Genomic DNA, 15,600 nt, shown 5'->3' on the forward strand with positions numbered 1-15,600 from the left:
AGAAACACCGATCAAATTATAACATTTCGGTGACATTTCTGTCTCCTTAGGAACACTGCCTTTATTGTTGTCTGCTCCATTTAACAGCGTTTATGTAAAGTCTTTTCACTGACTGTAGAAAACTGCTGTGTTCTAGGACACAAATAATGGGAAAGGACAGTCTGACCCTTTATAAGGCACAAAGTCATGGTGTTCTACATCTCAGAATATCTGGGATGTACAGATAATGGGAGATCTCAGTCAGAGCAGTGGTTCCTAATTATTTTATTATTAATTATTTTTTTTCAACCACAATTCAAAGCAATGTCTTATTTCAGTAAATTGTAATTTGGCAAATTTTTATTTATTATTACTTTTTCAGTTTCTACTTATTTGAGTGTGAATTTAGCCTTTTCTTGAATAGAAAGGTATGAATACATTTGAGGACGATGGTATTCTGTGCCTTTAGCTTTTTCAGCTCTTTATCCATAACATTTAACTATTTGCTATTTATTTAACAGCTAGGCTACAACTATTTCAACCATTTTTCTGTCATATTTACTATTAATAATGTTACTTTAAACACTTTATTGATTAAAACATCTTGAATCACATTTGCATCATCTTCAACAACACATTTTACGTTCAACAGCGCTGTATCTTAGCATCCATACTGCTCTACTCCAGGTATGATTGCCCTAGTTGTCTTATTCTAAATTTAACTAATCAACTATGTTTCCTGGTATCACCATCATAAGTAAGACCTTTTTTTCCTTCCTCTTACTAAGCTGTTGGAGAACCCCTTCCAGCAGATTACATCAAGCAATCACAAGAATGACAGGCATCAGCCTTTTTGAGACTAAGAACAAGTTTCTGTCAGCCTCAAAAGGCCATTGAACTGTTTTATCTTGTACCTGCGTAAGGAGATAAAATCTCTGAGAAATCTATTGTCTGCATATTTCGTTTCATCTGAAACGCCTTCGTTAAAATTTGCCTCACTAGATTTTGTTGCCAGGTATAGCGTGACTTTTCAGCTTCACCACAACCACCACAACACGTCTTCAGCTGTTTCACTTCTGCTCATTGCTCTCACATGGGACATCCTGTCGAGTACATCTGCTTCTGCAGCTCCTCGGTGTTAGTACAAACCGTGTACCGTGTCTACACCATGCACTCATCACATGTGTCTGCTCAGTCCAATGTGACTCTCAGTCTTCCACAGGGCGAGCACATGAATGGACTGACACCAGGGAGCTGTTCTGTTTTTCCTCCTGAAGCAGTAGCAAATAGCTCTTTCGCTGTTTGCACTGCGGTCTCAGTGCAGAATCTACAAGCTCTCCAACAAACACTTTTCTAAAAAAAAATAAAATAAAAATGCCACAAAGACACACGGCTATGCACGTGGGATATCTTTGCTCTTTCTCTAAACAGCTGTGAGGTCTTCAAAAGTCTGTTTACTCTCAGTACCCTGGGCCAGTCTTACCCAAGAGGCATTTTAAAGGCTTTTCCAGGCCAGTGTGCACTGCCACTAGACCTTCTCTTGATAATTACTGGGCCACAGGGAGACTGTAGGCCACGTGTAGCAGGAACCTTCCCAACTGCACTAGACCATGGACCACAAACTGTACCATGCTGCCAGAATGGATTCAAAGAGAAGAAATGGATGAAGTGCAGCCCTCTCTTTGGAGTGTTGCATGACTTTGTACAGGTGAAAAGGGGGAAAGGAGAACTAAAGCTCAAAGCATAACCATAATAAGTTTAAATGTTCTACTGGCATTTCCTTTTTTCACATAAGTTAAAGCAATTAGCATACAGTGCTGAGCAAAATGTTAATGTTCTTCCTCACCGCTTCTTCAAAGAACACTAACAATGCACTGTGCATATGGGTCAAAACACTTTACATTCTTTAATTAAGCTTCAGTACCCAAACAAGATAAGCATTTAATGGAAGTAACAAATGGATGCATACCACTGACCATAAAACAGCTCAAACCAAGTGATGTCTAAGGTCAATCAGTTCAAGGGTTTGAACAACGCTCGGGAGTTGTAGATATCTGAAAGAGGTTCAAGGCCTGCTGTTATCTGTCCCACAGACTCTGGGACAGCAGCCAAGCTGATGCCAGCTCTGGGGGAGGAACGCAACAAAATGGCAGGAAATTCCTACTCGCTTTGCTCCCATCAGCAAAAGAAATTCTTTTTAAATCAGCCTGCTGAAATGTTCCATGCAAGTTTGGGTTTTTTTTTCCTGCCCAGAAAATCATCTGTAGGCGAATGCACATGTGATGGTAACCGCGAAGAATGGAGAAAGATGGCAGCAAGGTAATAAAGGGGAAGAAAAGACTGAACAACAGAGGACTGTCAGACTTAAAAGTGACTTTAAAAATGCTGCATATGAGGGCATACCCGCAAATATCATCTGTGAATTGAATCTGCAAAGTAAATGTTACATAATATGTATCTTACCAAAAAAGACCAGTTTTCCTAAACCTAATACCATATTGAGTGTGCCTACTGTAGTGCATAATCCTTTATCAAATCTGATCAAATAGTCACCTAAAGCAAAGTCCTCAAAATGTTCAAAAGGGAGCAGACTAAGTGATGAATAGTTTGTACCTGAAACTCTGTTGCCACCTAGTGAAAACTCATGATGACATTAATCATATAACATATAATCATAATAATAACAAGTTCCCCCGTTTTCCTCTCATTTCAAACTACATTCCTGCTGCATTTCCTTGTTTGAAATACTTAGATCCCAAACAATTGTGACCACAGATGAAAGGATTTGGGATTATATTAAACTTAAATAGCACCGTAGTTTGGTACTCAAGACTCCTGGGCCCATATCACTGACTTTTCTCTCCTGTGCTTTATTTCATCACTGATGTTTTTGTGGATTTCTTAATCCTGGGAACAGACAGTGCAAAAATGATCTCAACTGAATGGCTCATTTAAGGAGTATTTTTGATGCTTGGATCAACTAATGCAGATGGATTATGTGTGAACTGAGATAACTCACACATTTGAGAAATATTTTAGACATTATTGTTGGTTTTAAAGATGCTCCATCTGTATTAACTTGAATCAATACTTCTGGAGCTGAATGGCATCTAAAAATTATGTTTCCAGAAATAACAACTTCTCGCAACACAAGCCTGGGAAAAGGATGCAAGGTTTCAGAAAACTTATAAGAACAAAACTTTCCACCCTCAGTGCCTTAAACCTAAAACCATTGTGCTAATTTCTGGCTATTGTAAGCCTCATTGTCTTGTTGTCAATGGCACCCCAGAGGTCAGTGTGGCATTATTCATTGTGTGTTACAGTACTGATGATATAATGTTTTGCCGCCACCTGGTGTTCACATCATTGGTCTACTTCATCATTGGCACAGTGATGCAGGATTTTCTGGATGGGGTTATTTTCTCAAAAGTAAGTGAATTTGCGACAGACAGAGCAGTCAGTCTAATATAAACACTTTCAGAAACACATTGACACAAACATTGATGAGAAAAAAAATAAACTGTACTACCAAGGACATGAGAAAAAATGGAGAGACTCCAGGTGGCTGATAACAGGCAGATGTTTAGGAATAACTGGCCTTGTGAAAGACTTAAAAACACTGAAAGGAGTTCTCATGTCTCCATCCCATTGTCTGGCTCAGTTAATAGTGTACCTCTCACTTTGCTTCTGCTGCTTTCCATTGAAGGTTGGTGAACCAGGTTCAATGGACAAGAAGGTGGTGCTGATCACAGGCTGCTCCTCTGGGATTGGTCTCAGCCTGGCAGTTCGGCTGGCCTCTGACCCCGACAAATCATTCAAAGGTAACTATAGCTGGCATCTACCAATCATGGTCTGTTATCGTGCGTCTTATGTAATAAAATGTAGTCTTAAGGAGCTTCTACTGTGTCAGAACTGTATAGGTAAGAACCTTTAAAGCCACTAAGACACTGTGTAACATGCAATGTTGTGCTACACAAATAACTTCACTTGACACACCATCAGGTCTACCATGCACACATATGGTGAAACAAATAATTTGCAGAAATATTGTGTGAAAACAGTTGCCTATTACTAATTTGTATTTGTGCATGAGCCCAAAGTATGAATTTCGTTTTTATACACACAGTAAAACGTGCTACTAAGCTCTACTTTCTGTTTAGTCTATGCCACAATGAGAAACCTGGCCAAGAAGGAGCGTCTTTTAGAGTGTGTGAAAGGCCTGCACAAGGACACTTTGGACATACTCCAAATGGATGTGACTGACCGACAGTCCATCCTGGATGCAAGAGACAGGGTTGTTGAGAAACGAGTGGACATTCTGGGTATGCTCCTGTCTGTGTGTTCTGATTATAATTGGACTGGATAGAATATGATTTGCACGTGGTAATTAGTCTGTGCTCATTACTCACAGTGTGTAACGCTGGTGTGGGCTTGATGGGGCCACTGGAGATGCAGTCGTTGGACTCGATGAGGCAGATTCTGGAGGTGAACCTCCTGGGTACCGTTCAGACCATCCAGGCCTTTCTGTCGGAAATGAAGGCTCAGGGTCAGGGACGCATTCTGGTCACTGGCAGCACCGGAGGGCTTCATGGTGAGACAAGCAGGTTCATATTTTGGATTTGCTGAATGCCAAAAGTGTTCTGCATGTGCAGTTTTTCTAATGATGAGAAATCATGTGAGTAGATTATGATGATGCTCGTTACCAAGCATGAAATTACCAAAATATGGTCTTGCAGGTCTCCCATTTAATGAGGTGTACTGTGCCAGCAAATTTGCAATAGAGGGAGCATGTGAGAGTTTGGCTGTTCTCCTGCAACACTTCAATATCCAGTGAGTTTTAAAGTTTGTTGCATCTCATTTGATTTGTTTAAATGCTATTTGGGAGCATAACATATTTTTGACTGTAAGGATAGAATTTTGACCAAAGTGCTTTCTCCTACAGTGTGAGTCTCATTGAGTGTGGTCCAGTCAACACTGACTTCATGGCCAACCTACAGAAGGTGGAGCTTGAGGATGCATCTCTCCAGCAGGTTGATATCCAAACACTCAGTCTCTATGAAAAATACCTGCAGCACTGCAGCGATATTTTCCAAAATGCTGCACAGGACACTGAAGACATTGTAAAGGTGGGTTGTATGTCTTCGGTAGATTACAGCTTCATTAGTAATGCGTCTATAATACTGGCAAAGTTGAATCAGTTTGAATATTTAAAGAGTGTTACTGAAGTATTTTTGCATTAAATCTATCATACAATACGTTAACCTAATAAGTTGAAGAAATCACACAACATTTTGTTGATAGGCGGACACACAATTCTGCATCAATAGCTCCTGACATTGTATTTTCACACACATACGGAAAAATTTGAAGAAGTCAAATGTTTCTCTTTGTTTTTCTTTAACATAACTGATATTGGGGTGGGGAAAAGGACAGCATCTCTGAATACGAAAATTTTATCAATTGACCCTGCACAGAGTAAACAACTGTAGATGAGTCGGGAAAGTTTCACAGCTTCTTTGTGTGTTATGCCAAAATACAATAAATCAAATAATTAATTCTTTAGGTGGATCACATTTTTAACTTCTTCTTTAAAAAGATTGTATGTGTTTCCACATACATTGTGCTTAAATACTTTTTCCAGTTACTTTGCAGTGCAATTTTTTCCATACATAACTACAATAAAAAATGATAATTACAATTAAATACAGTTAAGTGCATCAGTAGTAATCACATACACAGACAGGGGCTTGTGTTGTGCCTCATGTTGAAGAAAAAAGTGCATTACTCTTCAAATATTTAATTTTATTTTATTTGAGGATCATAATGCCTCACTTACATAAAGCCATAAAGTTTATTGCAACAAATTTATGAAATTCTGTGTGTCAGTTTAGGAGCTCATCTACCTATGTACACAATTGTGTGTTTACTTTTTGTCTCCAAGGTATTTCTAGATGCCATCCAGTCTCCCAGCCCCGCGTTCAGATACTTCACCAACAGCGTTGTGCCACCTCTGACCAAGCTGAAGGTCACAGAACCAGATGGATCACAGTACATCAGCGCTATGAGCAAACTCATTTTCTCAACTGAGGAGCAATAGCATTTTTTTTTTTTTTACAAGCCCTGTTTTCAATCAAGCCAGTACTTTATGTGCAGCCACTGCTTGTGAAGGAAAAAATGCTTTCCTTGTTTTTAATCTTTAATCTTTTAGAGAAGATATTGAACCCTGATTGACCTCCTTAGGTAAATGTAGTGCTTGTAGCAGAGGTGTGCTCTCACGTAAACCTCATGTAAACCTCATTGTAGGAGGACAGGCAGGACAACCTGCACCTCTCAAGGCCAGAGGTTACCCAGGCGCCAACTTATCTTTGTTTCCCTTTCTCCTATAAATCTGGGTGTGACTCCCACTGAGGGAGGACTGTAGGTGTGAGAGGGACCTGTAGAATTGATGCTGGCATTGCATGCATGAAGTGCAGTTCAGTTCGTTATCCTTCTCCTGAATTCAGTAAACCTTATTTCAACCTAAGTCACCTGAGTCTCCGGTATGTCTCTCTGTGTCGGGCTCCTCATCCTACATTAACCTCTTCCAGAATTTCAACACTGCTCTCAGGTTAATATTTAGCTTTTCTAATTTTGATCCCTCCAAATAAAGCTGTTCCTGTTGCTGTCCTTGCTCAGCTGGGAAGGGCAGTGCGGACAAAGTTTAGTGAGTAGAGTTCATGGAAGGGAGAGACGCAATGCTTCTATTTATACATGACACTTATCAGAACACTCTTTATCACAAAAAAGTGTAAAAATAGACTTTTCTTTGATTTGTTGGCAAAATATTTGTTAAAGATTATGTTTTATGTTTTGAATCATAGGCTACCACAGCTTTTGCATTCCTCATGCTTGATATGTTTTATTGGGATTAACATGCTTCTTAACAGAATGTTAAAGTGAAAACAAAAAACTACTAATGCCATTTTTGATTTGCTATTTGTTGAACACAGGGACAAGTGAAAATAATTGCCTAATGATGGTATTTTCAAATATGCAGGTTTGTTTTTTTTTTTTGCATAAATGACTGCAGTTGTATGTTTTCTTTCTTTTCTGCTGTTTGCTGAAATGGACGCCTTAAATGAACAATTCTGGAATAAATGAATAAAAGCATGGATTAATAAATAAATTATTTGGAATGAGCTAAGGTGACTTGAATCATTTTTTCTTGTACACTTATTTTGGATTTAATGTGACTGTGTTACATCTCAAGCAATGGAAAATTATAGCAAATATTTTGAAACAGAGATAAATCTATGACAAGTATCCTCAAGTATTTGTGGTAATGTAAGAAATTATGCAATACCGCAAAATAAGGTTTAGCCCTAAAAGCCCTTTGACCTCGATTCGGATTCCTTTTCTGTCCCCTGGTCCTGTGTACACATTGCCGTGAGAAATAGCTTAGGTAATTTTGAAAGTACTGGGGCAATTACATTATGATAGGTGGCTTTTTAATCCTTCAAATCTAACACTGGCTTGTTATCTTCAGAGCTTGCATGCTTTTTACAGGTGATGGGTGACTGAAGTCTATCGACTGACAGACTGTCAATAATTAACATATTCCCTGAAATGCAAGAGAAGTGAAACAAGTGACATCAATAAAGTGACTTTGTGACACTGGTGGCAAGCAGCTTAGTGAATTTAGTGACTGTCTTGTAATAAGAAGTCAACATGAACAAACAAAACAAATCCAGTAGAAAGTAATTCAAGACAACAAAAACAAAAAATTACCTCTTATCACTTTCTATTTTAACATAATTATAAGGAAAGTCAAGATAAATATGCATATATATAATCCTTCTGAATTGTTGAAGATTGTAAGGATAACCTGCTGCAGTTGGGCTTTTGAATCACTGAATTTATTAAAGTTCATGGATCAGACTGAAAGAGGGCCAGCTGGAACAGCATCCATTCCCCGTGTTACGTTTGGCTCATTCTGGGAGTGTTAAACCCTTCAGTATGTTCTCCTCTAACATGAGACAGGTTATCTTGTCTGTACGTCTACGAGTTACGCTTCCGACCTATCTTTGATGGGATTGTCTGAGGTCCTTAGATCCTACCCCGATCAAGTGGCCTAATTCCACTCTACAAATCCTGAAATGGATCCTGCTCTACCAGTTCTGGCTGTGTTACCGCACAGCCACTTAATACAGCAGCACTTAGACGCATGTTGGCCTCTTATAGTCTGTGGTATTATGCACATCAGTATAACGAGGGTCAGATGAAGGCTGCTGTAAAATGTCTAAAAGTCAAATGGAGTTTTCGACTTTTATACAACACTTTAAACTTTGTCTTAGTCTATGCTTTTGATTGTTGTTGTTTGGTGATACTTTTACTTATTCTCTGCTTTAACCCTGTTCAGGACTTTTGGGGTCTTTTGGACATTTTTCCTGCCTTTGGAACCAAAAATACGTCAACTTATCAGAAAATGTATTTAACATAGTATAAAAATCTATAATGAATACCAACAAATATTTTGCACATATTCTTTCTTGGGGTCTAATGGACCCCGAAAGACCTTCTTTGTATGGCAACATGAAAGTCCTGAATAGGGTTAAACATTATGACAATTTGAATATAAAGTGGTTGCCTTTATTCTTTTATGGCATCAAAGTCCAGTTTCATTATGTGAACAGCTTGTGCTTACTGAACACACACTATCATTTAGACTTTGGCTTGATTGCACAATCTACTGGAAATTCTATTAACTTGATCGTCAACGCTGGTCACAAATGACTCATGTGTGCGAAATGTACTCACAATGAGGCAAGAAATATTTACTTCCTTTTTAGTTTTATGTGGGTTTGTAGTGATTATGCATCCCACAATATAACAATAACTTTATTTCTCTACCACCTTTGAGAACAGCGTTCACAAGGTGCTTTGACAGTAAAACATCTAAAGACTTAAAGAATAAAAACGAATTAAAAACGACATCATACGAAAGAACCAGGCAGCTAAAAAAAATTACGAAAAAAAAAGAGAACATGTAAAATAAACAGGTGGATGGTGCATAAAAACAGAATGAAACACTGAAACGAATTAAAGCTAAAAGTAAACTTCACATAAAAGCAAGTCGATAAAAGTGGGTTTTAAGAAGTGATTTAAAAGAAGTTACTGACTCTGCAAGCCTTATCTCTCTAGACATTTCAACGTATTATCTTTTATGTATTATTCTATGTTATATGTATTATTCTTTATATACATCTATGTATTATTTTTTAAATGTATTTTTCTGTGTATTTCTATCATTATTTCAATTATTCTTGTGTTTTTTGTGGGGTTTTTTTTGTTTTTGTTTTTATTTTTGGTTCTATTTTTAGTCGAAGGGCCCTAGTGGACAATTCAATCGTGTTGTATCAGTTTTGTTTTTCCTATAAAGCAGTAAAACAAGTGGTTTACAGAAAGTGCTAATCAAATGACCCCTAATACAGACATTTTCTAGTAACACTAGACCTCCACTGATAACACAGTCTGTAGCAAACTTCTTTTTTTTAATTAGTATTTGTCTAACAAATCTCTCCATAAATACTCATCCTCAATTCTAATTTTTCGATCAACCAATTGACTGATTTGCTAATTATTGCATTAAGTCTCTGATCATCCTGACGAATCAGCTGCGAATTTCAAATCACCTATCACAGATCTGATTGGCCAGAGCCAGTGCACCTCGCATGACGTCACCCCCGACTAGTCTGAAAGCGGAGCTGCTCTCGGTTCAGGACTGAGCCGGTTTGCTGCTGCTGCTGCGGCTTTTCTGATAGCAGAGACGTTCCTCCGGTCGAAGAAACTCACTGGTCTCCATCACAAACTTGACAATGACCAACAAAACGAGCTCTCTGCTCCTCAGGGCGCTGGTGGACTTGTCTGAAGTCCATTCGTCAAAGTTGGTGCGGGGGAACAGAACAACTTTCAGGTGAGTCGCGACGGAATTTTTTCCACCGACATGTGCGCAGGTAGACGGAACACCGAGCAAAGTTCATTTGAACTTGAAGTTGTCCAAGTCATTTTGAAGTTTTATTGCTGAGTGTTTTGAGTGTGTGTAGCTGTGTTTGGCAGTCACGGGACTCCTCAGAGGTGCTTTTGTCGAGGTTGTGCCAAAAAGTGATTGATTTCCATGGAAACAATTATCCATATCAGTCTGTGCATTTTCTTTGCATTACATTATAACCAATTACGTTGTTATTGCCGGTTAAAGGACCAGTTTAACTCATGTAATGCATTTTTCCATTTGCAAAAAAGTGATTTTAGCCCCTGCATTGTGATTGAACTGTCATGAAGAATAGTTAGATTTCATTCATGAGGGTTATACTTTAAAGATCACAGCTCATAGGATGATCAAAAATGAGAGAATTCCTTTATTTTATGTACAAAAGCCATCTGTAAATCAGTCTAAACCAGATTACACTATAAACTGTACTTCTGGTCACAATTATTTGGTTGCGAGACACATTAAAGTTTCACAAAGGCACACTTTTGCTAACGTCGCAGACATAAACTTCGATGTATTTGCATATTATGTATGTTTGATCCAGATCAAAGCAGTTGCAGAAGTATGTGAACTCTGCAATACAGCTTTAACATAAAGCATGCAACCCTGATCTTTAAAATATAACCCTCGTGAATGCAATAAAGTTATTTTTGAAGCATTAATGACATTTTTTGTTACACTGTAGGGGCTGCAGTGTCATTTTGGCGAATAAAAACCGCATTGCATGAATTCAACTGGTCTTTTAACTGGTAAAAACACCTGATTGGTGATAATATAGGACACAGAGCAGATAAAACAATGCACAGACATGAGGATAGTCGCTCCCGTGAACAGCCATCAGCTGATCACTTTCTGGCACCTGTAAGCTTCCACAGTGTGAAATGAAATGCAATAATTGTCAGTATCAGCAATAAGGAAATCCAGTTATTTTGTCTTAAGAAAACTGTAAATTAATGCTTTGGTTTCTTTGAAAAAACCTACATATCCTGAACAAACTGTGTAAATGACACAGACCGACTGAAACAGAGATATTTCTCTCACAACCCATTCATGTACTTACAAATGCATAATGTCCTCTCCTCAGACACTTGGGTTCTTGTGGGGCTCTGGCTGCGAGGAGGACCAGTCTCAACCTCTGCCCTGCCACCCCCCTGAGCACACCCAGCCGCAGCTTCATCAACCTGGCTGCTTCCATCAGCAGCCGCAGGATTGAGTACACAGAGTCCCGGACATTAGGGTGAGTGCCCCCTTAGAGTATGTAATAGGTAAAAAACCACTGTAAGAAAATGGGGCCCAAAAAACATGCACCATGTCACTGTGTGTATGAGTAAATAAAACAAAATGTAAAAACTTGAGTGGCAAAAGGAAAACATATTGTTGATTAGATTAATGTCACATTTTCACAACTGATAAATATTCAACAAAATAGGGTTATAAAATCCACTCAAAACCGAGCATTAAATAGAAATTGCAAACCGCTTCAGCAGGTGAACTTACTGCTCCATATTAACACGGCGACATCGTCTCACTGGTTGTGCTTCTGTCTTTATGTAACTCTGTGCTCAGGTACACTCCGGAGCAGATGTACGGCGTGGTGTCCAGTGTGGATCAGTACCAGTACTTTGTGCCCTGGTGCAAGAAGTCTCGGGTCATGAAGGGACCAAACGGTGACATCCGAGCAGAGCTTGAAATCGGTTTTGCCCCCATTGTTGAGCGATACATCTCTGAGGTCACCGTTGTTCCAAACCACCAAGTCAGAGTAAGTACTTGTTCAGGCAAATACAAACACTATACTTTTTCCAATGTCTGTCTGAAAACTCCTTTTTATAGCTTTTTGTTTTAATAACATGAGTTTAAATTTTGGTCTGTTTAACTTTGAGTTACTGAAAAGTCCCTCTGAACACAACGCAGATAGCACACCCAAAGTTTGTACCATTGTGGTGCTTCAGTTTGTTAATGTTTAAGAGGAAAAACTTCTGACTTTTTTCGTGTGAAGAGAGAAGTTGATTGGTGATGTTAGTACAGTGGAAGTTTTCTAAGAACCAACATGAACAAGGATTAGAGGAACTGCAGTTTTTACGTAAGCCTCTTCCAGCTGTAGTGGACTGCTGGTGCCGTCACAACATCCTATTTCGGGTTAACAAGCAATTCAGCAAGTTATTTATAGCTTAGTGTGACGCAATATTGTAGAACGGCAGTTTCCATGAGAGGAACAGTTGATTCTGTGATCTTCTCGGCATGTTGTCTTTTGGCAGTCAATGATGAATAAATGGTAATTTTTTAAACTTTTTTTTTAAAACAGGCTGTGTGCACTGATGGATCCCTTTTCAGCCATCTTGAAACATTATGGAGATTCTCTCCTGGAGCCAAAGACCAACCAGGCTCCTGCAAAGTGGATTTCTATGTAAGTGTTTAAAGTGAAGATGGGATCTCAAGAGCCATAATGAAATCAAGTTTTGTCATCAACCGCAACAGGAAAAAAAAGCACATTGACAGTGAGTCCATAAAATTAAACCCACCCAGGAGTAACTTGCTCACAGGAGATCAGATTGCATGCTTAAGGAGAGACTAATTTTTAGTCTCCGTTCCTGTACTATTGTAAATGGATTACGAACTGAGAGGAAGTGTTGACTAAAATCTCATTATGCTCTAAATTTAGTCTTTAGTAACATGCTGGTGTCCACTGGGGCAGGCCTGAAATAGCTGTCAGGGCAGGGAACAGTGTTAAAGAGCTGGTGACAGGAGTGTGACCTTAATGTTGGCTCAGATTATGTCAGGGTCAGCCAGGAAGTGGTAGGATTTCAGTAGAACATGTTAAACAAGGGGTGTTGTGCAACCCATAAGCATTTAAAAGAAGTAAAGCCTGACTGTCAAAAATAACTTAACACTGCAATTTAAATACGATGTGTGAATTTCAACTGTAGGAAAATGTATTGCTAATGTCACTCAATAGAAGATTGTCAGAAACGGTGAGATAACATGCTTTTCCTCCTTCTGTGTCTTCCGCAGGTGTCATTTGAGTTCAAGTCCCTTCTGCACTCTCAGCTGGCAAGTGTGTTCTTTGATGAAGTGGTTAAGCAAATGGTCGGTGCCTTTGAGTCACGGGCGGCGACACTTTACAGGAATCAGCATGCGGCACCGCTGAGGAGGCGATTGTCTTAAGGCGACGTCTTTGACCTTCCCTCTGTTCACTGACTTTTATTCAAACCCTGGCAGCCTGCTGCTTTACCTGGATCAAGCCTTGTCTTACACAGAAGACCAGATCTTCTGTTTGCACTCGCTCTTATTCCGGAACTGAAATGTACATCGAATATATTTTACAATATTTATTTATAAGTCACCAGCTAATTTATTTAACTTTCTGTGCATTGTTATTTATTTTATGGATAGAAATAAATGTATGATTTTTAAATGATCACGTTGGATACGGATGTTTTCTTTGTAAAATTGTGGGAGGATGTTCTGACAAGTGAAATGTAAATCTGTCTAAATGTGCAGCAGTCAGTTCCAGAGAGGACATAGTGATGAGGTCATGCCTTCAAACATAATAGGACCTAATAAATTACATTTAGCATATTATAGATGACGCCCTGTTACTTGGAGCTAGTTAACCCAAAAGCTGAGACAAACAAAGGGATGGAGTTGGAAGAGGCAGAGCTGCAAACATAGAGCACAAAGTAAATTCAGAAGAGTAAACAAGCAAACAAATTCTAAATAGCAAATGGCTTAAAATGTTGTTTCTCAGGCTGGGGTAGTGGCAGAGCATGGTTGTTTGTAGAGGCTTGATGATTGTGGTGAAGCTGTGCTCTGGCACCTGCAAACCTGCCTCCACTCCACACACACACAACACATAGTGAGAGAGTCATTGGAGAAGGGCGGAATGAAATGTTGAAAGAGAGTTTGAGGGATTGCAGAGGTCAACGTGACAGCAAACAATGTCGTTCAGATATAAACGATGCAAAAAAATGTGTTTGAAGAGTTCCAGTCCAGTAGTGAAGAGTAACTGGTGCTCAGAGCAGTCTTGTTACTGGTTTTCATGAGCAAATCAATTCATTCTTTCATAATGACTTTAAATTGTTTATTACATTAATAAGCGAGCGTATATTTGCATAACAATGCTATTTTTGTTCTGAGACAATAGAGACTTGTAATAGTACAAACAATATTTAACACCAAATAATCAAATCAGGGCAAATGTATTTATACAGCATGTTTAAAACAACCAGAGTTGTCAAAAGTGCTTTATGAGTAATGAGACAGTCAGCAACAAAATACATACAAAACTAGTATAATCAAATTTTAAAACAAAGTACTGTAGAATAAAACACTACAGAGGCAAAATGAGACAGCAGCTTGTAAGATCAGTTTATAAAATATAAAATCTATGTTCGCTGAAAGGTGTTAATACAGCATGCTTATGTTAAGCAGAAGACCTACAGTCATAAACTAATTGTACGTCCATCCATCCATCCATTATCTAAACACCGCTTAATCCTCATTAGGGTCATGGGGGGGCTGGAGCCTATCCCAGCTGACTTAGGGTGAAGGCAGGGGACACCCTGGACAGGTCACCAGTCTATCACAGGGCTGCACTTAGAGACAGACAACCAAGCACACTCACATTCACACCTACGGACAATTTAGAATCACCAATTAACCTCAACATGTTTTTGGACTGTGTGGGAGGAAGCTGGAGAACCCAGAGAGAACCCACGCTATAAAAATAAAAATAAAGTCAGTATACATACAAATAAGTCAGTATACATTATGTGAGCAAATGAAGTCATTGTGAAGACAAGTGCCACTAATTCACCAACTGAACAATCATGAGGCATCAACGTACCAATGATGGAAAAGACAGAATCGTGGTCATTTGTCCTCACTTAGCCTACTTTTTAAAATGTTATCATCCCCTGTCTCACCAAATAAGGCATTCCTACTAATTGCTACAATTCTTGCTTTTTGATTTTATACTTAAACTTGTCAATTCAGGTACAGCACGGACTATTAACTGACTCTGCTTTAGTGGAGATCTTTCAGTTCCCATTGAATCGGGGCGTAGTTGGAATTTTATGTGGCATGGCCAACACATTGCAATGTGTTCCAGTTGAACAAGATTGCGACATCAACTTTGTCTTTGAAATCTGATGGCATCTCTTTGGACTTTAGTAATGTGATGTATGACCTATATTTTAACCTCTGCCTCACAGTAACACGCTGTAAATCATCCATTGTGTAATCGTCATTAATCAGTTTTTAGACACTATTATATGTTTGTATCTCACTTTTATGTTTTTTTTCAACCTTCTAACAAGTAATATTTATTTGTTTGTTGTTGTTGTTGGGTTTTTTTTTTGTAAAACTCAAGTGTTTTCCTTTTTTGCACAACTTCAGGTGGAGTACAAAAGGAGAACAGTTAGGTAAACATTATATGAGCAATGAGTCATTGTAAAAAAAAAAAAAAAGCTGCCATACTTCACCAAGTGAACAAACATATTGTGGCATCAACATGTAATATAAATGGTGGGAAAGACAGAATTATGATCATTTGTCCCTATTTAACCTACTTTTAAAGATATTTATCATCACCTGTG

The 15,600-nt window shown here is 38.6% G+C and overlaps 2 protein-coding genes across 2 annotated transcripts; both read left to right on the forward strand.

The window, feature by feature from the left end:
• The first annotated feature begins 3,691 nt into the window (after positions 1–3,691).
• Positions 3,692–7,053, forward strand: hsd17b1 (hydroxysteroid (17-beta) dehydrogenase 1). The gene is made up of 6 exons (XM_008296416.1): positions 3,692–3,800; positions 4,140–4,301; positions 4,391–4,570; positions 4,716–4,809; positions 4,922–5,105; positions 5,921–7,053. The coding sequence occupies exons 1-6, from the start codon at positions 3,704–3,706 to the stop codon at positions 6,074–6,076; spliced, it is 873 nt and encodes a 290-aa protein (XP_008294638.1). The 5' UTR covers positions 3,692–3,703; the 3' UTR covers positions 6,077–7,053.
• Positions 7,054–9,744: 2,691 nt separating this feature from the next.
• On the forward strand, positions 9,745–13,422 carry LOC103368151 (coenzyme Q-binding protein COQ10 homolog, mitochondrial). Its single transcript, XM_008296417.1, has 5 exons — positions 9,745–9,931; positions 11,091–11,243; positions 11,573–11,765; positions 12,309–12,410; positions 13,016–13,422. Exons 1-5 carry the CDS (start codon positions 9,834–9,836, stop codon positions 13,166–13,168), a joined length of 699 nt encoding a protein of 232 aa, XP_008294639.1. The 5' UTR covers positions 9,745–9,833; the 3' UTR covers positions 13,169–13,422.
• The last annotated feature ends 2,178 nt before the right edge of the window (positions 13,423–15,600 follow it).

Source organism: Stegastes partitus, unplaced genomic scaffold, assembly GCF_000690725.1.
Source record: "Stegastes partitus isolate 25-593 unplaced genomic scaffold, Stegastes_partitus-1.0.2 Scaffold1126, whole genome shotgun sequence".
NCBI classification, from domain to species: Eukaryota; Metazoa; Chordata; class Actinopteri; family Pomacentridae; genus Stegastes; species Stegastes partitus.